Source organism: Psammomys obesus, unplaced genomic scaffold (assembly GCF_907164565.1).
Source record: "Psammomys obesus unplaced genomic scaffold, mPsaObe1.curated_primary_1811, whole genome shotgun sequence".
Classification (NCBI taxonomy): domain Eukaryota; kingdom Metazoa; phylum Chordata; class Mammalia; order Rodentia; family Muridae; genus Psammomys; species Psammomys obesus.
Genome location: NW_026596162.1, coordinates 10109614 through 10136918, shown reverse-complemented (window position 1 = coordinate 10136918; position 27305 = coordinate 10109614). Strand labels below are relative to the sequence as shown.

The following is a 27305-nucleotide window of genomic DNA, read 5'->3' as shown; positions in this document are numbered from 1 at the left end:
GTGTGTGTGTGTGTGTGTGTGTGTGTGTGTGTGTGTGTGTGTGTGTGTGTGTGTGTAGTGGGAGGAGGCTAGAGGTAACAGCTTTATCCAAAAGAAAACTCACCTTTAATGAGAAAAGAACTGCCTGACAATCACAACTGTGCCAATCATGAAAATAGTTTCCATGGCATCCAGATTTTAAAGAAAAAGCCCTGATTCTGGAAGCCAGTTTTGTGGTGTGAACAGTGTATTTAGCTAAAACTAATCTCGTGACCACAAAGCTGCATAGAAATGTATGTTTCAGCACTCTTGTATTAGGCTACTGCTAGTGTCATGTAAATATTAGTCTTCAAAAACAACTCATAAATTATAAAATTTGCAATTCAGGCTGGGGAGATGGCTCAGTCAGTGAATAAACATACTTACTGCCTGAGTTTAGTCCCAAGGACCCATGATGGTAGAAAGCAAGAATCAAGCTGTTTTCTGACCTTGAATTATTTTCCCAATTAAATAAATGTAATTTTAAAAAAATGCCATTCTTATTATATACATTTTCTTTTCCCAAATAGATAAAGGTAAAAGGGCCAGGTTCTAGAGAAGTTTGAAAATAAAGACTTAAGGTCCCTCTTTGACACTGCCCTAAATGCATCTTCAACCAGGTGCTGTCTGTCTAATCCCTAATATAGCAAATTCCTTGTGTGGAGGCCTGGGTTCTATTTCCATTTTTTCTCATTTTTCTCAGGCTGACAGACATAGCACCTTCCAAAGTTTTCCCAGTGGCCTCTGTACAGGTAGCTTCAAATACAGACACAGACGCAGCAATCATTATGGAACACACCTCACAAAAGAGATATTAAAAGCCTTGTATACAAAGAGACATTTTGCTCAAGAAAGTATGATCACCAATACCACATATGTGTGTGAGAGCATCCGAAAAGGCATGCACACGTCCGTGAAAATACCCACACAAGGGCTGGAGAGATGGCTCGGAGATTAAGAGCACTGGCTGCTCTTCCAGAGGTCCCAAGTTCAATTCCCAGCAACCACATGGTCACTCGGAACCATCTACAGTGAGATCTGGTGCCCTCTTCTGGCTTGCAGGTGTATATGCATGCAGAACACGGTATACATAATAAATAAATCTTAAAAAAAATTCTCACACATGCTTACAGTCAAATCCACAAGTCTGTGGTGTCTTAATGCTAACAGACAAACCACACCACACAATAGTTATGATGGTGTTCAGCCTGAGTAGCTCCTAGCCACAAGACGATTAACATTAGCTGAGAAGTGGAAATTACTTAAGTTGGACTTGCCAACTTCCAATTACTATATACCATCAAGTCTGAATATGAATTTATGATTTATGCAAAGGCTTTTCAAATTCCCAGAGACACTAAACAGTTTCCTACAGCGCACAAGCCTGCAGCAGGGGTTTCCAAGCAAACCATGGGATAAAATTTATATACAGCAAGGTGCCTGGCCAAAACAACAGCAATGCTAGCACAGAGATTTCCACCACACCATCTTCCATCCCCATATGCCTTCTCCCAGTGGATTTCAAAAGGCCCAAGAAACAGTAAGACCTTCTCTAGACACTGAGGCAAAAGATAGAGAGTATTCTGGAATGTACCCCTGAAGCCAGGCCAGCCACCTGGCAGGGAGCGCGAGTTTGTTTCATCTTCCTGCAGAGCAGACATGGTCATAAGCCAGCTGGCCTGAAGCCAGGCCAAACTTCAGTGTCAAGGTCACAAGTCAATTAAAAGAAGATCCATCCTTCTCGGATCAAGAACTCCAAGGTTTCTGATTTCTTCATTACTAGCAAACAAATTACTATATTAGCAGAACTGAGACACTAGGAGAATACAGAACATCAGACTCAAGTGACTTGGAGAAAGCAGAGGGCAGGCAGGGAGGACACAGAAAGCAGCAGAGCAGGCTGAATTCTACTTTGACAGTTTCTATGCTCAGATATTACCTCATAAAAGTGGTGACCCCAAACTCATGGGTATCACTAAGACCACTTGTCTTCCACCCCAAAGACATTCCTATTTTGCTCAAGAAATTTTGCAATTAGCAACCATAATGCTCTTTGCAACTGGGAGATTAATTACTTTCTTGCAGGTAATTCCCTCTCATTATGCAACCTCTAAAAATCACCCACTCCCCACCCCTACTTTTCTTACAATTCTCCTCCTCAATACTCAAGGCCAGTAATACAACAAAGTGTGTACTCCTTCCAAGTAGGGACAGGCATTGTCTACAGATAAAGCTCTACTTGTGAGCTTCCTCCCATTTTATCTGAGAAAAGACTACCCAGATCGCAAATCTAATCCACTATCCTCTCTGCTACCTCTATAAATTCAAGGTGCACCAGTTATTGGAACCCATTTCACACACCTAGAAACTGTGACTACAGACACCAGAATACCCGGTACTTTATATAGGAGCAAACAATCCAGGGATAGATTCATCCCAAAGGCCCAAACTAACTTCACTCCCTGCAGTCTCATTCATGTTCTGAAGCACTTACTGCCAGGACCATCTTCCTACTTAACCCAAAACCTGTCCAAATCCTAACTTTCTTGCTTTAATCTTTGGGCCTTCCAAATAACCAACCCTAATCCTCCCAACACGTGGGCCTTGGCAGAGGTTTCGGCAGAATTCCTTCCCAGCCCCAGAACCTTACACGAAAAGTTTCCAATATCTTGGGCAAGAGCAAGCTTAGATATGTCTTCCCTTTCTGCAGTCACTACATATAACCTAAGACAGTTTTCCACCTGTTTACATATGGCCCAGACCTACCTGACATGCTCATTTATCCTATAACATATCCTGTGTTACCCATCAGCTTTCTAATGCCTGATCTGTTTAACTATCTCGTATAAAAAGAAAGTTCAGTAAAGGTTGTTGGAATTAACCAGCAGATCATGGGAGATTCCATAAGAGGAAAAACAAGGCAGTCAGCCCCCAGACAAGACAACTTGGCTTTACAATACCTATATTAGAATATGTACTGGGAATCTCCCTCCCATACCTTCAGTGCCAGCTTTCACTGGGCAGAGCTGGAAGACTGCACTGTAACAGCCATGGTCATAAGAATGAACTGTGTGCTGTTATGGTTCATGACTACCTTTTGGGAATCCCCCATGCTTGCAGTACCCCATAAAAAGAAAAATGTAAATAAGAGAAATCATTTAACCTGCCACTGCTCTGCTGCATTAAGCTCTTTTAAATCTGTTAATAATTACAGTCAGAACAAAGAGAGGAAGACAGAACTCATTAAGAATAACAAGACTGGTGGCTGGAAATATAGCAGTGGTATTGAGTGGAAGCTCACAGCACACATACAGGCTAGGCTGTCTTGCCCATGTGCAACCTTGGAAGATACTAATTAGGCCTCTGGCCAAAAAAAAAAAAAAGCAGGGGGGTAGGGGAGGGGCAGGCAAACATTCCAGGTCCACCGCATTTCCTTAAGGAGTTCTAGAACATGGAACTAAGGAGAGGAGAGGAACAAGTCCTGCTAGTTTGGCTGACAGTCTCTTGGTGACTTGAGCCTGGAACATTTTAGTTTTTAATCTCTAAAGCTTTCCAACACAAACACCTACATGGTATATACATTAACTACAACTCCCTACACTCCAGCCACACGGTTTTTGTTTATTCCTAAGGGAGTTTTCAAAAGAGCACATGGTCTTTGGCACCAGTGTCATCCACAGATAATAAACAAGGTTTAGGGAACCTTGCTGTCTTTCCCACGGTCCCATCACTCATTCTCTTCAATATTCCAAACTATCAAGAGAAATAACTGAAGCCTGTAGGAATGACTCAAGTCTTTGGCCAAAAAATATCCCTTCTAGGTCTTTGATTTATTGCATACAGGAAAAAAAGAAAAACAAACAAACAACAAAAAATAACAAAAAGTGGGATTCAGGTCCTGCTACCCACACAGTGGCTTACAACCATCTGTAACTCTATTCCCCAGAATCCAAAACCTTCTTACATGTGGGGCACAGGCATGTGTGCAAATAAAACATGCAAATACAAGAATAAAATAATGTGTATGTTGCATACGCACCTGTATGCACATAAAAAGAAAAAACTAAATCCCTAAATAAAACACTGCAGAACCAGGAGCAGGGCCACAAATCTTTAATCCCAGTACTCTCAGAAGGTGGAGTCTGGCAGGCCTCATATACCCCGAGTCCAGCAAACGCTCCATAGTGAGACTCCATCTTCCAAAACAAAACGCTGCCCTCGAAGCAAGCGGGGAACAAAGACATGAGGCCAACACGGGGGTGTCATCTGCACCGCAAGCTTACCTCGAAGGCAGAGAAAGGTAAGAAAGTCTTCTGTCTTAGGCTTCCTTTTAGAGAGGTCAGAAATTTGAGTAGCTGGCGGGGGTAGCAAAGGCTCCACTATCTTCACTGGAGTTGTGCTGGGACTATTCGGCTGAGATTGAGCAAACTTCCTTTGTGCTTGCAGCCTGGGCCTGCAACAGCAAAAGAAAATTAAATCTAAATTAAGCAGAAACTGGAGAATATAGGCCTACATATAGCAATAAAACCATGATACAGGAGGAACAAAAAGAAAATCTTTTTGAGACAACTCTTACTGATTAAGGCCCTTTATCTCCCCCATACGCTCATAATCCACAGCCTGCTTTATGGTGCAATAAATGTGGCTGTTGTTTTATGTGTGTTCCGTAAAAGTGTGTAGTAGAAAGTGAAGGATCAGTGATGACGCAGAAAGATCATCAGTACAATGCCAGTCTTCACTTCACAGAGACTGGGTCTCACAAAACAACAACAATGGAAAGGGTTTGATCACAGGGGATCAGCGGCTTTCATGCCTCAGGCCATCAACTATTTCAGAAGTAGAAACACAGTTTCCTTCCCTTCACCTTTATCTGTCACTAGTTCATTCTATCTCAAATGAACTAGTGACCCACTTCAATCATCCTGAATTCATTCATAGGTTGGAGAATGTAGATCCATTACAGAGTCAAGTCTACAGGGCAGCAGGGGACAGAGAGATGGCACAGTGGGTAAAAGTAATTCCCAGAACTCAGAAAACTGTTCTCTGACCAACAACATAACACTTTTCCAACTAATATTTCCCTATCACTTTCTTCCTGTTAAAAAGAAATAAACAGGGCTCAAATTCTGCAAACAGATGTTTTCAGCTTTTTGTTGGTGATTTTTATTTTGCACATGGGGGTGGGGGTGGGGGGGATTGTCTGAGACAGGGTTTCTGTGCCTGGCCGTCCTGGAACTCAAGAGAACCCCCACCGTCTCTGCCTCCTGAGAGCTGGAATTAAAGGCTTGTGCCAACACCACCCCGTTTTGCGTGTGTGTGTGTGTGTGTGTGTGTGTGTGTGTGTGTGTGTGTGTGTGTTTTGTTGGTGGTGGTGGTTCTTAATGAGTACTAAGGAGATCTGAGTCCCAGAAAGTCCTAGAGTGTTATATAGAAATGATGCCTGCATATAAACAAAAAAGAAGTGCTTCCTACTTGGGGGCGGGGGGAGGGGAGGGACGACGGACAACAGCAAGAAGCTGCATTGTAAAAAGACAGGGGTGGTGGTGCACACCTGTAATCTCAACACTTGAGGAAGCAGGGGCAGGCAGGTCTTTGTGAGTTCAAGGCCAGCCAGTCAAAGATCACCAAGGCTACACAGAGAAACCTTTTCTCAAAAAACCAAAAAGGCTAATGCAGTCATAATGAAAAACAAGTTAACAAAGACAAATCAGATGGCAGAGTAGGTTATAGAAAACCAAGTCACAATCTCTGACCCCACCACTGTTGAAACAGAAGACATTTTGTTCTTCAGGACTAACCCACAGACACTATGAAAACCAAGGTACTGTCTAAATTACCCCCAGGAGAGAGAGACTTAGCTCTGCTCCCCATCTGTGAAGACTGTGAGCATTTTTGAGGAGAAAAGCAGAACTGAGAAAGCCCTGTGTTGATTCCTCAGGCAGCACCTACCTACCAGGATTCTAGCGGCCCCAAACAACAAGAGTTCTAGGACCATGTGGAGCCCAATAGTTGAAGTACAGTCACAAGTGACTGGATGACTCAAAGAAAGGTAAGGGAATACAGAATATTACCCTATGAGAAAAGGAGGCGGGGAGAAATCTAAGAACCCAGGACTGATGGGAATGAAGACAGGTGTACCCTTCTAGAGGATGCTACCAAGCACACATGCATGGGAGCTGGAACTACATCCATCCTGGTAGCTTTTACCTCACAGGTGAAGGGATTTCCACTCCAATGCCTCCAGCAGCTGCCTAGCATTTTCCCAAAGAAGCAGCACACTCCACTTCATTATTAGTGCAAAAAAATACTTTACAGCAAAAATACTTTTTGGCCTGAGAAAGGCCGAATAAAAGTCACATTGGGGTGGAGCTCCTGAAATCAAGGAGAAGCAACAGGAATAGTCCAGGAAAACCAAAACACTGAATTGAAGATAGGAGTGGAAGGTGCTTGCCTAGCAAGAGTAAGGCCAATGGTCAACTCCTAAGTATTATTAAAGGACACAAAATGGGAAGCATTTTGATTCTTAGCCAGTGCTTCTTGGCCAGCCTGGCCTTCACGGCACAGCCCAGGAAAGCCCTAAAACTAACCACAGAAATAGCACTGTTAATTCTTCAATAAGATAGCCTTGTTCTAGATCTCACAAGCCCATATAAAGGAACAAAATGTAGTGAATGTAAACCAGTAGGAGAAATGAGTGAACATAATTTATCTATGAGTACATACATAAAGAGACAACATGTCACTTGAAAAACCAGGAGGAACAAAGGTTGTTTTAAGGACCATGTTTCATCAAAAATAACATCTTCACTGGTATATTATGTGTGTGCATGAATGTGTACATGTATGAATTAAAACACTGGAAATAGCCAACAAGAGCAGAAATCTAAGCTATTATTTTTATCAGGTATTTGGGATAAATGCTCAAAGCCAGGACTTAGGTGTTTTTAGAGTTTTAGTAAGCTCCTCCTGGTTGTATAGAAAAATAAACAACGAGGAAGAAAGATGAGGGCAGGTAACTTTTTTTTAAAGGGAGAAGTGAGAAACATGCTAACTTTTAATAGCAACTGCCTGGTTTGCACCTCAAAAAATCACCTCAGATTCAAACACAATAAAAAGCAGTACCATGGCTTTCTCAACCCCAAACCCTGTCTTACTTAGCACTTGATTGAAACCTCATCTTTATGGCTTATTGAAAGACAAACATGCAGAAGAAGACAAGAGTCCCATAAATGTTTTTAAGAATCAGGAGAATATCATACTGTTGCTGTAGATACACAACTCTTCACCCGTTATTTAAGAGGCAGACAGTTAAGCACTTGAAGATGGCAAGTATAACAGAATGAAATTGCTAGACACTGCCTGGGCAGATGCATAGATTTAGGAGACTGATGGATACACAAATCCAGAAGCCACAAAAAAGGAAGGACATAGTGAAGAAGGTGCTGGTTAGCCCACTAGAACTCTATCAAAGAAAAAAAAAAATTAGAGATTGGTTCCAACAACAACTGCCATCTTATCTAGGAGTAACTGTGTGGCCAGCTATCATTACCAGCATCCAACAACAACCAAGTAGGTATGAGTGGGTGTAACTCTTTTGGTACCATGTGCTACACCACTACTCAAAGACAGTCTGCTACTCCAAGGAGTAGCCCTACAGTTTGAAGTGGGCACATCTGTACTTCTTGATAAAGACACATGAACTTTAGGGAGGAGAAAACCTACTTGACCCATCCCCTTCCATTTCTGAAAATACATGCAACACACAAGTTCCCAATTTCCCCTTATTTGCCATTAAGTATCATTGTCAACAGCCAGGTGAATGTTTGCTTCCACTTGGGTTTGCAGCCAAGCCAGGAATGCTGCAAGATCAGTCCAAACAATGTAGGGAGGCTAGGGAGATGTGCTCAGTTGGTGTTCGCAGCACACGCATAATGACCAGAGTCTGAGCCAACAACATATTCATATTAAAAAAAAAAAAAAAAAAAAAAAAAACAGGTTGGATTGAGAGCTATGACTCCAACCTGTAATCCTAATACTTCAAAAAGCAGAGGCACAAGAATCCCTGGGGCTTGTTGTCCAGCCAGTTTAACTCAATCAATGAGCTCCAAGTTCAAGGATGGACTCTCTCAAAAAGTAAAGCAAAGACACCCACATTTGTCCTCTGGACTCCATACACATGAGCACCTAATTCTGTAAAAATCTTTGATGGTATTAAAAAAAACAAGTATCATAACACTTTTATAGACAAAACATGGAAAACCTGTTAACATTAGTATTAAGTTGGGCTCTCAATGCTTTTTGGCCCTACTTGTGTTTAGACCTCAAGCACAGGGAGAAGGGGGAAAGGGAGGGAGGAAGGCGCTATTGTTTTGGAAGAAAGCAGATTGTGTGGTCATCTATTGCTAGGGCAATACTTACTATGGCATAATAGTAAATCCTAGGTTGACTGAATTCCATTGCTGACAAAAATTTCAAAGTCTCCAAACCAAAAACAGTGTGTGCATACAATGAGAGAAGGGACACAATACTGTTTAGTCCATGCATCACTAGTACCTTAAGAAGTGTGCATACCAAAACATTTTATTAAGTCAATTTTCCAATTATTTAGATTACATCCCAATTTCTAAGCAAAACGTATGGAAGGCAGAAAGAAAGGGTCTGTTCAATCAAAAATGAGAAACTGTCTGGCAAATGCAAAATGACCAGCAGGGCTCTGCTTGTGGAGGCAGTGTTGGGGCTGGTGCTGACACTTTGCCAACTTGCTGAAAGGCCTATTCAAACGGGCGGGGAGGGGGATCCTGTGTTTTCATCCCCATAATAATTACCCACTCTATTCTACCCCTAGACATACACACACACTACAAACCTGGCAGCTGCTCAAAGAAACAAGAGTGTGTTCATGTGTGCACACTAGATTTGGGGGCAGGAAACACCATCTACCAGGGCAAACTGCCCACCAAATTCAAATGCAAGTGGCAGACAAAACACACAGGATGGTTATAAATGCCCTGCATGGTAGAGAGGATATAAACACATCCTCAAGTGAACCCAGAGGCCACAAAATACTAGTTCACCCCCACTGTGTAACAAGAACACTAGCCACAGATGATATTCCTCTAAGCACCATCCTGTCCCGGTTTCCACAGCTGAATTAGCTTGAGAATATAACACAAAGACAGAGGGAGAGGTCACTTGGCTCCAAAGAAGGTTTTGCTACACAAAAGTCTTGTGCTTTGTAGTATTTCTGGAGATCTAGCCGAATTTTTTTTAAGACGGGGGGGGGGGACGGGGGGGGGGGGGGGGGGGGGGGGGGGGGGGGATATTTAACATATAAACAGATTAAATTATTTATGAAAAAAACATGGGATATTCGCAGCTCTTAACTTAATTAAATTACATAAAGAGCTATTTAGAGTGAAAGTCTGCCAGATTTGCCTTGGGGAACTTTCTGGGAAATCCCCTCCCAAGCACTCCTTAAGAGGCTTGGTTGTCCAGCAGGCACCGGGAAAAGATTTGGGCTTTGGCTCAACTAACTTCATTTTTATCAATGTGGGTCTTAGTTAAATAAGGCAGGAGCTGAAAGAGAATTGTGAGCTTCACTGTAGTATGGGCTACTACATGTCAAAGACCCTGTCTCAAAACACATTAAACAAGAAAAAAACATGACAAAGATAGACTCTGTCTATCTCCAAGCATAGCCTCTGCAATAAAACAAGGATACCTGGGCGATTACTCCCCTGAATAGGTGATTCCCAAGGTGACTCCCTCATTTACCAAGTTCTAGCTGAGAGGGACTGATTTTTTTGCCAGTACCCAGTGGGAAATTAGTGGCTAAAGCTGTTTCCTAGCTGTGCCAGGGGACAGGTAAAGAAGGTGGAGAGGGTCACATTTGGTTTAAAAACTGATGCAGCATAGCAATCCACAAAGACAGGTCAGAAAACAATGCAATTTTTAAGAAGCAAATAAAACTCCTTAGACTTTTAAAATAATGGTAATAATACCAATAATCTGCTTAATACTGAATCCTTCATTGAGAAATTAGTACTTATATATACAAACAGCCTGCATCCTCAAGAACACTTTTCTAACCACCTTTATAAAAACATGAGAGACAGCAGAGAGGGGTCTTTCATTATTCTTAGAAATAAATTAAAAGAAAAGAATGTCAAAAGGTATGTCAAACTTCAAGTTAAACATTTGCTGGCACACAAAACCTCAGGCTAGGTGATGGCAGCAGCCCATAAAAGCGATAGGAAAAGTAATAAATCTTATATTCTGAAATGTCAAAGAATTTTGACATTTGTCCAAGTTTACATGAAATAAAAAATGTCACTCGTGATCAAGAAAAGCATTGACATTGAGTTCTTTTGTGTTCTAGAAAGCAACCATGCCCAAAGGGAGAGGTGTCATTATTAGCTGACAATTAAAGTAGTCAACAAAGACATTTTTGTCAGTCACAAACACCACACATCCCTGTCAATTTTTGTGCACCACGTAGGCAAAGGGAAGAACCTCCTCATCAACGATCTGACCTCAAACCCAGCACTGACTTACAAGCTGAATATTTCATCAAGGTCCCAAGTGAGCTAAACCTTAAGGGGAAAGGGAGAAATATCAGATAAGAGTCAAAAGAACAACAAAGAGAAAGATCTTTATTTAAGTGTCTAAACAGGATCTAGCTAAATTCTTACTATATTATGGTAGGTACAAGATTTTTGGCAAATTATCTGAAGCACACTGTTTTAAAAGCCTAGCTGTGCCTGTTAAAATGTTCATTTGCCTTTCTACTCACACCCGAGGTGAGATTGCCAATGCAGTTTTAAAAATGTGGGGGAGGAGGGGCAACGTTAGTTTTTCAATTTTAGGTTACTCAAAACCCAACTGCAAGCTGCCAAAAATCCCCTGGCAGACATCTCCTGGCAAAGAGAATAGCTTGGAAGGAGAGGGAATGAATGACCTTGTGAGGCAAGAATCATGTTTCGAGGGAAAAGAAAGAAAAACATAATGAAAGAACTATAGTCTACCACACGACTCAGTTCATTCATTTTTTTTTTTTTTTTTGTCAATAAGAGTTGTAAAAGTCTGAATGAAAAGTCAATCATACAGAAACATTCTGTACAAATATTCAAGATGCAATGGTGTAATAGGGCTAAGTTATAGCCAATGTGCAGATAACAGTGTAGGAAGCCGTGGCACCCAACTGCATCCTGGCACTGCAAACTACTTAGCACATCCAGACAGAATTAAAAAAGAGATAGATGATAGCCCCACAGGAAGCACAATGAGCCAACACTTCATCTTCTTCCTCAGTTCACACTACTATCTCTATTTAAAAGAACAGAAAACACATACGTACCCAGACATTCTCGTTACCTACTGAAAATGTTGGGGTGGCCACAAAGCCCCAACATATGGCAATTGCCAATTTCTAGAGGCTTCATTAACATCTGGTGCCAGAAGATAATCTAGGTGCTCTTTCCAGAAAGCAGGAACGAGAACACAGAAATATCTATCTCACCAACTTCATTACAATTCAAGGTATTGAATGGTATTGAAAATAGAGAGTAGACCACAATAACCTTTTTCCTTTTATTTTGCATGCACATATGCCTGTGTACACATGCATGAAGTGTCCACAGAAGCCAAAAGAGCTCATTAAATGCCCTGGAACTGAAGTTTTGAACAGTTGTCAGATGCTGTGTGGGTGCTGGGTATACTGGAAAGGCATTTAGTGTTCTTAACTGCTGAGCCATCATCTCTCCAGGCCCAATATGGCTTCTTTTTTTTTTTTTTAAGATATAAAAAATACAGCCTACAGCTGAAATGCATATTGTTCCTTAACAATAAAAAAGAGTAACTGCACAATCAGAAAAAATAAAACTTAAGCTATGTTACTTACATAGTACCAGGAATATTTCTTTTAGGAATAATCCTAAAAAATTTATTTGGTGGCTTTAATAGAAAAGTACCAAGTTCCAAATACCAAAGTATCTAGGTACAGAGTACCAAAGTAATCACCAAACAAATGTTTCTATTTTGCTTTTTCATATCAAAACATTACTACCATTCACATGCTATCTCTTTTGTAAAATGGGTCTTGATCATGTGACAGCTGCCAAGATGAGAAGTATGATGGCAACTGAAGAATAAATGCCACAGGTCTCTTCAACCCTAGAGCACAAGACATTCTCCCAGCAGAAAATGGAGTACTCTCCCCAAAGAAATGGAGCTCCCATAATCTCCAGTAAGGAACCATGTCACTGGCAGCAGGCGCAACAGCTCTAAGGGCCGTCAGTGGCATAAGTATTTAAACAAGTATTGGAAATGAAGGCAACATAAAAGTAAAGGTGTGAAAAATTGCCTTCCGTTCTGGGGATGGCCAAAATTTAACTTTCAGTTCTTGCTAACGTTTAGGATTGTACACATATCCATCCTTTAAGGTCACAAAGCAAAAACTTAATGATATTAGTAAATCAAACCAAACTGAGAAGCTTTAGTGTAGGGCTGGGGTCAGCTAAGGCATACTAATCACGATATTCTATCTCCATCTTCCAGGCCCAGTCTGACTTTGTATTACAGAACTTCTACTGAATCCCATGTCTGTACTACAGCAGTGTCCCCTGCTCTCTATGGCATGGAGATACATTCCAAGATACCTGGTGGGATCATGCTAAACCTTATGAAAAGTACAGTTTTGTTTTGTTTTCTTCTTCAACAACTTCAGCATACGAGGTGTTTCTTTCCTTCAGTTAAGACTAATCATTGGCATATTCAAGCTGTCACACTACAACTCTTCTATAGTGAGGCCATTTTATTATAAAGCAAAATAAGAGTTACTACAACCCAGACCTTGCAGTTTACAGGTTACCAAGGTGACAGATAATAAGTAATGGACAAGTAGTATGGACAAAGACTATCTGATACAAGCAACAAGAAAAATGGAGAGTGCACACTTCACTATTTGGAATAGAAGTGGCATTTAAAACTCATGAAGTGAACAACTGTACAATTTTCAGTATTTGAGATCAGAAATAACTGAATTTATGGAAAGAAACAATATAAAAAGGGCTACTATAGCATAAAAGGTCAAATCTGTGGACAGCAGCAATATATTTGCAGAAAACATGTGTTTTCCAACTATGATCACCCTAGGTAGCCATGACTTCACTGATGGATCTACTCGAGTGTCTTCCGACCAAAACTCACAGCTTAAAAATAAAAAAATTCAGAAAGATTCAGTGTGCTGCTTTTCATGTTTTCTAACAAAATGAAAACAAAATTACATGATGACACACAAGTTGGGTGTCACATATATCGGTCACTGAACCATCAAATCTCTACTAAGATACAGCTCTGTTGTTGAGAGATCATGATGCCTCACTTCCAAAGAGCTCTGTCTGTGCTGAGAAACCCTGAGGCCGCAGATCCACTAGTTCTGTGAAGTCTTTAGCAATGAGACTAGAGCATGATTAAAGCAAACCAAGGCCGCCTCTTCACCAGTGAAGTCAGTGTTGTCCTGCACACTAATCCTCTGTTATAATTTCTGGCCTCTGTTAAAAATCTGCAGAAGACCAAATACCTAAAGCAGGGCTCAAGATAAATGCAGCCATGCATTCTTCAGCATGGCTGAGAGACTTGTTGCTCAGCCAAGTTCTTAATTCATTTCCACTTCAGCCTATTTCCTTGTATGCAGTCATTAAACAATAAAACTTCCAAGGAAGGCTGCAGCCCCACAAACAACGAAAGTCCCCTCAACAGAAGCCCAGTCATTTTGCTCTGTTTACTTACTCTCACAGAGAAAGGGAAGACATCTTTCATCCCAATCTCAAACACAGTGTTAGTGAATGCTTCAAAAGCAGGAAACTTTTTGTGAAGCTTCCTATAAGTACATACTGGACCATCCCATAGCTCTCGTCTTCCCGGATCAGAATAAACTACTCCAATGAAGATGAAAAACATGCTATGGAAGAAATGTGCTTTGCAGCTCTTTTCAAACTATACTGCACAAGGCAAGGTGTCTCAGAAGAGAAGGGAGAGTATTTCCCAGGAAGAACATGGAGAAGAGCCTTCAAGTAGGAACAAAGATGAAGCAGGTGGTAAGAAAACCAAAATACATTATTAAATTGTCAAAACGTGAAAGAATGCTGAGCAATCATAGAAACAATGACATGCTTCTCTACTCTGAAAGTTCCTGATTGACATTCTTCTTACTGCTGGCCTCAACAAAATTCTTCTGACAGCAAAAAAGGCCAAAGCAGAATCTTTCTTGTAGAGATGGGGGAGGCGTGTTTTAGCAGGAACTTAACTGCTCTCACTGCTCTCCTCAGTTCTGCCAGCCTAACATATGCCTTTGACCCAAGAAGCATCCATCTTTAGCTGTGTCAATAGGCTGCCAAACCCCACACTCCTAGCCATGAATCTGTCCTGGGAAATGTGGCTGTGGCTCCACCTTCAGCAATTTGTAAGTAAGCCTAAGAAAGATCATTTCCAGCTGGGCATTAAAAAAAAAAAGAAAAAAAAAAAAAAAAAAGAAAAAAGCCCTCAGAGAGCAGCTAAGCCCCGGCCCTGGTATTCTTGCTGGTCTACAGAAAGGCCTTTCCCAGCTTATTATTTTCCCTTGCTCTTTCACTAAATGGTCTTGAAGAGGTATAGGATAAGATACCCTTTCTGCCTACATTTAAGACAAGGTATCTCTAGCTGACTAGCTCAGGCTAGTCTTTAACTGGTCATGCTCTTAGATGTGTTCGGAGTAAAGGTATGATACCATAGTGTGTATGTGTTACTATGACTGGGATAAATCATAAAACAAAGACAGTCATGCTGGTTCACTTTTAAAATTTAGGCAGAAGCAGGACTGCTAAGTTCAAGGCCACCTCAGTACAGTCTTCAAAGGCCAAAATATAAAAAATATATTGCATTGAATGCATTGGAGACTATGTCACATACTATCAAAATCTCTAATACATTTTCTTGAAGACCCATTTATCTTTCCAGAAGCAATCTGCTCTTCTTCCCTGCTCTCTGCCTCCCAATCAGGACTGGAAACAGCAACCTAGCTTTGTGTTTTTCTTGCTAAACTGCCTTTTTTGGCCCTGTGACTTGACTCTTGGGTCCTTGAAGAGGTTTATACCCCTCCTTGACACTCTCATATAGGTTATCCAGCACTGTATTTTACCCAGTACATTCATAGCAATGAACATACAGAGACAGAGCATAACTCAAAGTGAGACCAGAAACCTTTTCCAACAAATTTTAACACAGGTGTGTGTAAACAGAAATGAGCAAACGACAACTTTTACAGGATCTAGTTGGTCCTCTCCTTTCATGTTAAACTCTGGCGGTTAAACTCAGGTTTTCAAGCCTGGCAGCAAATGTCTTTATTTATGTTTCCATTTTGTTCCATAATCTTTTTGTGATTGAGACAGGGTCTCTCAATGTACCCTGGACTGCTCTCAAACGTAGCAATCCTGTTTCTGTGACCCCTGGGTCACCTGTACTAAAAGTGTAAATAGGCTATTTTGTTGCATTTTGATGCCACTAGATTCGTTCACTTCTTTATTTTCCATGAGTTCTCAGTTTGGGTATGCAAAATCACCAACAAACCTGAGCTCATGGGTGGCAAAAACAGTGAAAAGGTAAGCAGATGACTGAATGGCAAATTCAAACTTAACAAGAAAATCTACTTATTTCTTGTTTTCAGATTCTCCATTAAAGATATGAAAAACCCAGTAACTTCTTTATTTTATTTTATTTGTAGTATTTGGTATCTAACCCAGGATTTCACCAAGCAAGTGTATATGGAGATATATACCCAGACAAAGCCCAGTAAGGTTTGGGGAGGGCAGGGAAGGCAAGGAGGTGTGTGTGTAGATGCTTCACAACAGTAAGTCAATGAAAGTAATTAAGGCCAAGACCCAAAGGTAGGCTGAGGTCTAAAAATCACCATAGAAATGAACAACACGCTGCTTTCCAGACCTAAGCATGGAGCTTCAACTTCATGAAATGCAGCCTAATTGAATCATATAATGATAACATAAAATGACCAAAGGTTTGCAAGCTAGCTGCCATTGTCTTGTTAGCTTAATCTTGCAGGAAAAAAAAAAAAAAGAAAAGAAAAGAAAAAAAAATCAATGAAGGAATCCACAAAACACAAAGAGCCTTTCAAGGAGTAAAGTTAATAAATTTGTTGTTCCCTACATTGCCTTCTAAAAGGTCCTTCTCAAAAAATGTATTGCTAAAGCTCTTGGTTCTACATAGTCTAGGCTTCTTACCTAAACAATAAATCTACCCGGCAAGGTAGACAGAAGGGTTGATGCACATCTGGATTCTTCCAGGGCTTCTTGTGGTGGGTTCATTCTAGTTAGAACTCAGTTATGGTTAGATTACATAATGTTCCAGTACCCAACACTCCTCTATGTTATTTGTCCAACTTAAGCAATTAGGAGCAAACCTTTGAGAGTTATAGCCCAAACCAGCTTCCAGCCATATTCTCTACTTTCAATGCCTATAAAAAATAGTCATACTGCTTTGAACTTTCCAACCTAAATTTCCTACTATGGAGAACTGCAACCATCAGTTCCAATAAACCCTTCTTCCTTGCTTCCTGCTGGAATTTCATCACAACAAAAAAGAAAGTAACAACTAAAACACCAAAACCCCTTCTGATAAGAAACAAAAGAAAATCCTACGTACTTAGGAATCATGGCATCTAAGAGAGGGAGAGACCCTAAGACCCCATTCTCCAATAAACTGAGCTTATTATAATTAAATGTGTAAACAGTAGAGACAGTACTATCATTCATTACAGGAAACTTCATGCAGAAGCTACCTATGATATAGTTAGTTCCCATCCCTTGACCTTAACCCTGGAATCTGAAGAGACTTGCAATGAATGGTTCAACTAACATCACACTTCTCAGAATAGCAATTATAGTGAGGTGGTGGGTAGAGAAAACCACAATATGTAGCTAAATGTGACACAGCCAGAAAGACAACAGGTCAAGACATGCAGATATAAGAAAAAGAAAAGAAAGGGACAATGCTTACTGAGGAAACCTAAGAGAAAGCTATAATCTAGAGCTATATAGTGAAATCAAGCCATTTTTGCCAAACAAACCTGATCTTCATTTCCCTAGAACTGTAAAGGACTAAAAAATATACAAAAGAAGCCAGAGGCCTAGAGAGCTCAACAGATAAAGGTGTTTCCTGCCTGACTTTGATTTCTGGAAGCCACATAAACGAAGAGAATGGAGCCTCATAATTGTGTTCAGTTACCTATGTGCTTGCATATACACAGGGGTAGGAGGTGGGGATAAGCATATATTTAAACCTGCAAGGCTCCTCAACCACTGCCAGAACCCAGAAAAAATGCATTGCCTTTAATATGTTAATCTAACATCCTTAAGGAGTATATATGGTTTCTCAGAAGTTATAAAAGTAATCTAAGAGGAAGAAGGATGTCTGCGGTCAAGGCCAGGCTAGTTTTCAGAGTGAGTTTCTAGTAAAGAGAGGGCTACACCTAGAAACTCTATCTTAAAATAATAATAATAATATAATATAAATAATCTAAAAGAAAACCTGTATATTAGTATCTTAGGTCAGGTTAATATCTACCAGCACAGTTGCTTAATTTCATACACAAACATACATACACACACACACACACACACACACACACACACACACAGGCACGCACCTCTATCCATGAAACCATCTACCCAAAAGTAATAATAAAATAAGGCTGGGTGAGCAAAACCAAGCTAGCAGCCAAGTAGTCACTAATGTTTCAACAAACAACAGCCACACCAATGGGAAAAGCAGTTGTATAAAAGTTGAAGGACCTTAGTTCTGATCCCCAGAATCCATGTGAAAAACTGGACACATAGCACATGTCTATAAATCCAGAGCAACTATAACAAGAGCCCATGTCTTACACAGGAAGGCAAGGAAGGACCAGTTAAGCTCATCTCCAACCTACACAAAACTGGGGAATGGGGATGGGAGGTGTTGCCAGTGCAAACAGTTAACACTGAAAGCACTACCTGTACATTAACCTGTTTGGAACAAGCCCATGAGAACTTATAGAAATAAAAAAGCAAGCAGGCAGGCCAGTGGCTTGATCCTATGAGTCTTAAAAGAGCATTATTAACAAAGGCAAGACCTCTTCTCAAAACAAATATATTGGTTAAAAAAACACTTGCTAGAAGCCAGGCACAAGCCTTTAATCCCACCTCTGAGAGGGAGGAAGAAGCAGGTGGATCAATGAGAGTTCCAGGACAGCCTGGTCTACAAATCAAGTCAAGGACAGCCAAGGTTACATAGAGAAACCCTGTCTTGAGAAACAAAAACAAACACAATTGTCAATCAGTAGTTGGTAGTTACAAAGTTCAAAAGGAAGAGAGAGAGAGTATATAAAAATTGCTGAGTGATGCTATCTCCACTATAGCTCTCAATACAGAAAGTTGAGAGCAATGGCTGTGTACCTCAGTCTTCCTGTGGCCTCCTGAAACTGCAGAAGCTGGAATATTATTATTACTGACTTGTTTAGAACACCACTAAGCTACAACAGAATACTATTGGAAAAGACACAAAATACCTATCAAAATAGGCAAATTAACAAACCAAGGAATAATGGCATGGAATTCTAAAGCCCTTACAAACAAATGAATTGGATTCATTCCCAGTTATACTTAGGTCACAATGCTAACAAGGTAACAACACTTCACAGCTGTTAGAACCAAAGACACAAAACTGACCTTATCCACTCTTAAAAGAAAATTTGAGGGCTGGAGAAGTGGCTCAGTGGTTAAGAGCACTGCCTGCTCTTCCAAAGGACCCAGGTTCAATTCCCAGCACCTACATGGGATGGCAGCTCACAACTGTCTATAACTTCAGTTCCAGGGATTCTAATACCTTTGTACCAATGCACAGAAAATAAAATTAAATAAATTGTTTAAAAAAGAAAAAGAAAATTTGAAAGTATTTCTTCCACCTCCAGGGAGCTGCTCCTTCACCATCTTTGTGCAATCTTCAATGAAGAGATACCTCACTGCTTATAGCACCATAGACTAAAGAAAATTTAAAAGCCAGGTCATCATGAAAATGATGGGTGTCTGGGACTGCCTGTCACACAGCACATGGGACTAGAACTATGAATTCTGTGTGTTTAGATACAGCTACAGTGTTATTCCTCCTAAAATCTACAACAAATCTGTTTTGTGAAAAGCAGAAACCACTGTGAATACAGCAGAAAGAGGGGCAAGGTGAATGGAGGTGTGGTTTTTGGTGGGTAAATTTATCCAAAGATATATATTAAATTAAGGCAATGTGTGACCAAAGCTTTAAAGACTAAGTGTCCTGACACACAATAGTCTCAATCCATTCTATCATCACCACGCAGACACACACATACTCAATGGTGGAGACTATGAGGAAAGTCAAGGCTATTTAAAAAAAAAAAAAAAAAAAAAACACATTACTTGAGAGGGAAAAAAAAATTTGATGTATATTGTATTCTTGCCAACAAAAATGTAATTCATGAATACTAAGTACACAACAAAAGAAGTACAAGGTTCTATAATCTTTGGAAACCTAGGAAGACAAAATTCAAAGGCAATCCACAACAAAATCACACTTTCTGCTTGAATGAGTTTTTTTATGATAGACCAGAACCTTAGTTTAGTGTCTGTGTTCAACTCCTTAGCATTTAATCAGAAATCACACACACACACACACACACACACACACACACACACACGAGGACTCAAAAATAGTCAGTAGACTTTAACAACATAGTCACAACTCTGAGCTCGCAATGGTGTTGTATGAACTGTGCAGGCTAGTTAGCCTGGCAAAGCTATCTGGACATTAGACAGTGGGCCTACCTCACCTAACTGGCCTAAACCTCCTCCCCCGACAAACAAACAAGATGCAGGACCAACTGTCACAGCTCTCAGTCAATGATTCTAAAGAGAAAGGCAGCAGTAGCATGTTCTTGAGGTTGCATGCCAAACTGACATCTTAAGATTCCAACAGTTTCAGATTTCTTTAATATGTGACACTGTACTTGCATAAATTTATAGGATGAGAGAAATCAGCATTTCAATGTGTGTATATAGAAACAGATCAGCATAATTGGCTATATCCCACCCTAAAACTCTTATAATTTCTTTTGAGACAGAGTCAGGTATCGCTGGCCTTGAACTTTACTTGCCCTACCTCCTCCACCTTCTTTACTACTACTACTACTACTACTACTACTACTACTACTACTACTACTACTACTTCTTCTTCTTCTTCCTCCTCCTCCTCCTCCTCCTCCTCCTCCTCCTCCTCCTCCTCCTCCCCCTCCCCCTCCCCCTCCTCTCTTCCTTCCAAGTACTAAGATTACAGGCATGTCCATCCATAGCTGATTTTCAAATCTTAAGTTTTTAGTTCATTTATGTGTGTGGGGAGGGAAGTGCCAGAGTCCAGTAGCCACAGTTACAGGTAGCTGTGTACCAATGCAGGGTTCTATGAACCAAACTTGGGTCTCCTAGAAGAGCATCACTCTTAACCTCCAAGCCATCTCTTTGGACCCCTCTAAATTTCTGTAAGAAGACATTTACTCTCAAAATATGAAAGACAGTTGTTATCAAGCACAACTATTTCACTATGCTATGTAGAGAACAGGTTATTTTTCCTATCTACCTAAAAGCCTTTACTTACTCTTGAATTGTATTATCCTCCAAGCAGCTAGTATCAGTTATAAGGCCTGTGAATTGTTAACAATTCCTCAACTGAGTACCCAGTCCCCCCTTAAAAACAGTATCTATGCAATTTTACCCTAAATGCAGTGGCCTTGGGGTGGGAGTTCAAAGAGGTGCTGGAGAATATATAGGCCAGGGAAAACTAGAAAAGAGGGTTCTCTATCTTTGTGGTTATGCAGAAACCATCCATGTTGGTGAAAACTTTCCAGTGAGGCTATGTGGCCACCCATGCTCCCATAACCAACCTATCATCCATTCTATGCAAGTAAACCCAATGAACTTGCCAGTAAAATTTACTTTGAATTTTCATTAGCACTTAGAAGGAAAAGGTAGGAGCTAAATACATCTCCTTAAGGGAAGGGGTTTTAGCAGTAGTTTCTCTGAAAGATATTCTTGTTGTTGGATGCATGGCTTCAGCAGTTAGAGCACTGACTGCTCTTCCAAAGCACCCACATTCCCAGCACCCACATATCAGCTCACATCTGTCTTTAACTCCATTTTCCAGGGGATTTGATATCCTCTAGTCTCTGAGAACTAGGTACACACAGGGTACATAAGCATATTTTTAAAGTAAAAAATTTAAAAGACAAAATTCAAACACTTTGATTGTATAATAATTTTAAAATTGTTTAAAAGTTTTTAAGTATTGAGGTCTCTCTACCTAAAGCTCAGACAAGCTTCCGATTCTCGATCCTTCTACCTCAGCCTCTCAAGGGTTAACACTGCAGGTATATATGCCCCGGGATAGTTTCTGTTTTGCAGATATGCAATTTTAAAAGGTTATGAGCCACTGGCTGGGTGTAGTGGCATAACACCTATAATCACAGCTCTTAGAAGGAAAAGTCATGATTTTGAGGCCAGCTAGGGACACAGAAGACCCCACATAAGAAGGGAGAGAAGGGCAGAGCAAAAGCTAGGTGTGGTGGTCCACACCAGTAATCCTAACATGGTAGTCAAATGTGAATTTAGGGGCAGCCTAAGCTAGGCCAAAGCCCATCTCAACAAATCAAGATATACACAGTCGCCCCCAGCAATGACTGCTCCCCAAAAAGTGAGTAGGGGTGGGCTTTGGAAATTGAGGACCAGAGGACAATTGCATAATTCACAAAGACAGGAAACAAGAGACGCAAGCTTTCAAGTATCATAAAGATACTTGCTTAAAGGGTCTTTGAAACGGTGGAGCAGCATTTACCACATTCTTCTCTCCTCGGTCTTCAGTTTCACAATCCACACTAAACAAACTATAAATAGGGTGGGGATGCAATTTTGGCACTCATTCAAATTTCAGCCAAAACAAAACACTGTACATTCTGATCCCTACCTTCTTAGTAACATTACTATAGATTCTAACTGTGAGGGCTCAGTTGACTAGTGTTCTATAAGTCATGGGGTTTTTCTCTGTACAGGTCTATGATCAGATCTTTACATGTAGCTGTTTCCTTGGGACAGAGGCATTCCTTCAGTGAGGGAGCAGGGACTTAGGAGACTCATGTAACTCAAAAGGCCTCTCAGAAGATTACATAAGCAATAAACTATAGAAAAGAGGACCCTGCTTCATAGGGTGCAATTCTTCACTAAATTAGCTGACGTAGTGTCCCCCATGCTCATTCACTGGTTCCCTAGCTGGACATGAGTGGAAGTGATTCTGTGCTCCGGTATTGCCCTGTCTATCTGGGGCAAAAAGAAATATTCTTCAGAAAAAGTTATCCTAACAGCTATGCAGCAGCCAGGGCTGCCCAGACAAACTATGTCTCAAAAACAAACAAACAAATTCAAAATACAAGTAGGTAGCTGGGCATGATGATGCACACCTTTAATTACAGCCTCACAGAGGCAAAGGCAACAAAAGAAATCACTGCAGGTCTGAGGAATGTCTCAGGAAGCAGAAAGGAGAAGGCAGGAAGGCAAGAAGGCTGGCTGGCTGGCTGGCTGGCTGGCTGGCTGGCTGACTGACTGACTGATTAGCAAGGCACCAGGCCAAATATTTTAATACCTTCTCTATCCTGAAAAGCACAATTAAAGGAAAATAGGAAAGTGAAATAATAAACAAGAAAGCTGAAGTCCACCTTAAGTTAGTGTGTCAGAAGAACAAAAAAAAAAAAAAAAAAAAATGGGACCACCAAGACAGTAAGTTGGCAAGTTCTATTGGCATCACTAAGTAAAGATGGCTGTGGGCAAGTCTCTGGCCTCATCCAGGAGGACAGAGCCTGCTGTAGAACTGGAGGAAAGGAAAGGAAAGGGACTCTACAAATAAAATTAAATCTACAAGGTCCATCTTGGTGTACATATAGAGACCTATAATATTTTAAAATGGGAGAACACAGTGTCAACAGAAAGTCAGAAGTGACAGTGCACAGAAGACCAGCAACTTAATACACGCAAAAGAACACACCTCTAATGTGATAGACTGACAAAGATCTGAACTGTCCCATCCTCCAAGATAGGTTTCTTTGTGTAATAGCACTTACTGTCCTGAGCTGAATTGTTATAGGTAGGATTGTGTAGTTCTGTAATATTATGACTCTTTTACAAACACTTCCATTTCTTGTCCTTTTTTAGGTATTTTCTTTTTTGTTTTAGGTTTTTCAAGACAGGGTTTCTCTGTATAGCCTTGGTTGTCACTATGTAGGACAGGCTTTCCTCGAACTCAAAGATTCACCTGCCCTGCCTCCCAAGTGCTGGGATTAAAGATGTGTACCAGCACTGCCCAGCTACTTTTAGAATTCTTATATTCTCAAAAATACATATGTTTATAACACACCAGATACTCTTACCAGGCACTGGAGATGCAAATATAAACAAAGACTGTTCCATGTGCCCAGAAGTTAAGAGCCACACTCTGAAAGCCTGAGCATCAAGGACAGACACAGCCATGCCCATTCCTCTCCTGTCACAAATACAGGAATCAAACACTGGTGATACTGATTTTAAATAAAAATACTGTAAAATAAGCATTAAACTATTGGGAGACAAATGTATTAAGGAAATCTATGAAGATTCTACTCTGCAAAACAAAGCCAATGAAATGAGCCTAAAGCAAAGGAGAAAACAGTCTTGCCTGGTAGTTATCATAAATACGGGGAGGAAGGGGGGAGACACACAGCATGCCCGCCACCCCACACACCATCTTCTATCTCCTCTCTGATTTTTAAATTACAGAAATGAGTCAAGCACTACAGGAAACAAGTCACTCTCTGGTTGCTGCCTTCCACTGTTGGGGGAGCATCAAAGAGTGCTCACCATCTCAGTCTAAATCTAAACCCTTACATTGCTATTAACTGAACTTACCCATGTGAGGCACTAACACCACAGAGCATTCTGCAAGCACAAAAAAGCATGTCTAGCAACCCCCACATGAACACACTCATGTGATTCACAAGTGACACTTATGGCTGTCACCTCCTTCACAATCCTGGTAACTCTAAAACCTTACAAATCTTTAGTGTCTTTCATCTGAATGTGAATCTATCCAATCTAAATTTCAGCATATGTTCCAGGATGGCCAATCTATTCAGAGATGTCAAAGTGATATTTTGATTTGTCTGCTTGGGGATATGCAAAGAAGGACAAAAGCATGTGACATCAGCTCATTTTAAAAGAACCATAAAAAAATGAAGACAGAAAGAAACTGGTACCCAGGAGTCTCCATGGAAACCCAAAGCATGTTAGACCCTGATTTGCATGGGAGGTGGAATTGATAACCCTGCAATCTGATCTCTGGAGCAACAAAAAGGAAGTGGTCTCAATAATAACTGTGTCAGAAGTACTGACAATTTTCCTTAAATAAACCAAAGAAACAAGTCTATGTTTACTTGGGACTTTAAGAAAATTATAGGGATAAATATACATTCTTATAAGAGCCTAGAAATTTGTTATTGGCAATAACTAACGACTAAGTAAAAACCATCAATGTCAACTTGCATTTCCACCATCTCATGTTTAAGATGTGCAAAAACAAGGACATTCTGATGATCTGTGAAGCCCTACTTTTATGAGAAAGAAAAACTTAACATAAAGACCCCAGTTTTACTCAAAAAACAATATAGAAAGCTGCTCGCCTAGGTTTTGCTATATATCCTAGGGTAGCAGGAACTATAGATCCTCCTCCCTTAAAGCCTCTTAAGTGCTGGCAATACATGGCTGCGCGCGTGCGTGTGTGTGTGTGTGTGTGTGTGTGTGTGTGTGTGTGTGTGTGTGTGTTAGAACTGTCCTCTAATTCTAATCTACCACTTACATACCCCGGTGCTTACTCACACATGCACTCACATACACAAATAATTAAGAATAACTCTAACAAGAAATTTAGAGATGGGAAGTTGTCTCAGGAGGTAACAGTTGGTTCCCTGACACCCACATAAAGGTTAAAGAAGAGAACTAAAAATCAGAGTTGTCCAATGTGGGCCCCCATGTTGGTAAGAATTTTAAAAATAAATCTAGACAGACAGACAGAATCGATCAATCACATTTTTTTCTATATAGAGAAAAGAACCCTGTCCAGAATCTGTTCCCTCCTGCAGATGAAGAAAGCTATGTTCTATATTCATTCAAATGCTACTGCACTGCCTTGAAGAACATCTTGGACTAGATGGAAATAAAGATTGATAACAATATTCCAGCAGTCCCTTGTCGGGTAATGGAATCAAAAGCTAGCGAGGCTGCTGTGGTTCAAGACTGCCCTGTGCAGCTTGTAGCAGGCCCCTAACTTGTCCTTCTATGTTCCTAGGGAGGGTACTTATGAATATGGAGCACACCCTGCTCAAACTACAGCTAATTTTCTAAATCAATATATTGTGTGGATTCTCTGGCTCCCACAAACCCTCCTGCCTCCTGAAAAGGCTGTCAGCCTCTTCCAACCCTCTATGGAAAGCAGTCACAGAACTGGAACTGTCAGACCATCTTAAAGGATGAGCCTGAGCCCCAGTCAATGATTGGTTAATGGTAGGCAGGAGCATACCCTGCCAGAACTGTTTTAACTGATGGGCTTACCTGGACCCTTTAATCTCACTTTAGAGGAAACCTTTACACCAGAGGTTCCTCAACCAGTGAATTGCAAAAGGGGTTGCATATCAGCTACAAACATTACAGTTCATTACAGCATCAAAAATTAGTTATAAAGTAGCAACAAAATAATGATTGAAAAAAATAATAATTTAATTGGAGGAAAACTGCATTAAAGAATCACAGCACTAAGAAGGTTGAGAACTTTTAGGGGTTGGAATTGATTGTACTCCTCTGACCCTCTTCCCAGTTAGGCCCCATCTTTTTCTAACTCCCAGTATTTTTTACGTCTTTTAATTGGCTTACTAAGGATAGGTAGCTGGACCTGGCTTGAGAAACAGGTTGTGACCCCCACCACCTCTCATAATGAAAGCATGCCTGAGCATGCTGTCAGAGAAGCAGGGAAAAAAAAAAACACAAACAAAAACAACAAACAAACAAACAAAAAATCCTTGGATATCAGCCTAAGCCCACTCAAGGATTACAGGGGTCACAATAACTCAGCTCCAAACTTCCAGCTCTACAAGCATAATCCCAGCACACATAAGCTCCTGATATTACTTACATAGCTGTGTTAGGCCTGTCTCCTGGTATTTAGAAATGGTTACTGGGCCCACTAGTGCCTACACAAGCTGAAAAAACCCACTTCAGAACACCAGAAAAACAACTTGCCAAAGAGAAGGGCAAGAATGACAGTCTCCTGCTCTTTCACTCTTACAGGCCCTCCCTAAAGGGAAAAAGGTGCTTCAAGTTCTACACAGTTATCAAACATTATACTGATTCTATCAATTCATTCTTTACAAGACAGACTTCCTATTAAAGAATACCTAATACCAATAAATTATCCCAAGATAGAGAGAGAGCAGTCATCCAGTGAGAATATTCTTACTAATAATCATAGTAAAGCAGGAGCACACTAGATGCTACAAAAAAAACACAGAACCACTATCACAAGAAGGGAATTAATTTAACACTCAAAAGGGGAGAACTCACATGACCTACATGTATGCTCAAAGTATCATATTCCTGGTCTTAAAACTCTGCTCTAGCATCCACACTAGCAATTACGTTTCCAACACAGTGACTTTTAACTCGTGGAAAGCACGAATAACCCTGAGTTTCTTGGCTTCACTGCTGCGCCTAGTGTGCAGGATTTTGTAACACAACACCTATTTCCACATGTGGCAGCACCCTCGCCTCCTTAAAGGTCACACTCAGAAACTACAAAACAAGAACACTTCCATATCCCTTCACTGTATTGTCCTTTACTGATCTACTCAAGGTAAGTAGAAGCCATGTGCTGGGTTCTTTCTATGTACCAGAATAATATAGAAGAGACCCTCTTGTTCATGCCTGTTTTCTTGTATATGAAGTGGGTTGTTGTTAAAATAATCAAGAACTAAGGGATTGTGGTGAGAATTATTTGGGGCTGCACATATATAGCACTCATGGTGGTCTTTGTACTATTCTCAAATATATATATATAGAGAGAGAGAGAAGAAGAAGAAGAAGAAGAAGAAGAAGAAGAAGAAGAAGAAGAAG

General features: G+C 40.5%; 1 protein-coding gene across 2 annotated transcripts in view; it reads right to left on the bottom strand.

The window, feature by feature from the left end:
* The window catches only part of Jarid2 (jumonji and AT-rich interaction domain containing 2), a 196084-nt gene that overhangs the window by 45787 nt on the left and 122992 nt on the right, over positions 1-27305 (bottom strand). For both annotated transcript variants that reach the window (XM_055595137.1, XM_055595138.1), the window contains one exon: positions 4302-4471. In XM_055595137.1, coding sequence (XP_055451112.1) covers positions 4302-4471 — 170 coding nt within the window. The remainder of the gene's footprint in view (positions 1-4301; positions 4472-27305) is intronic.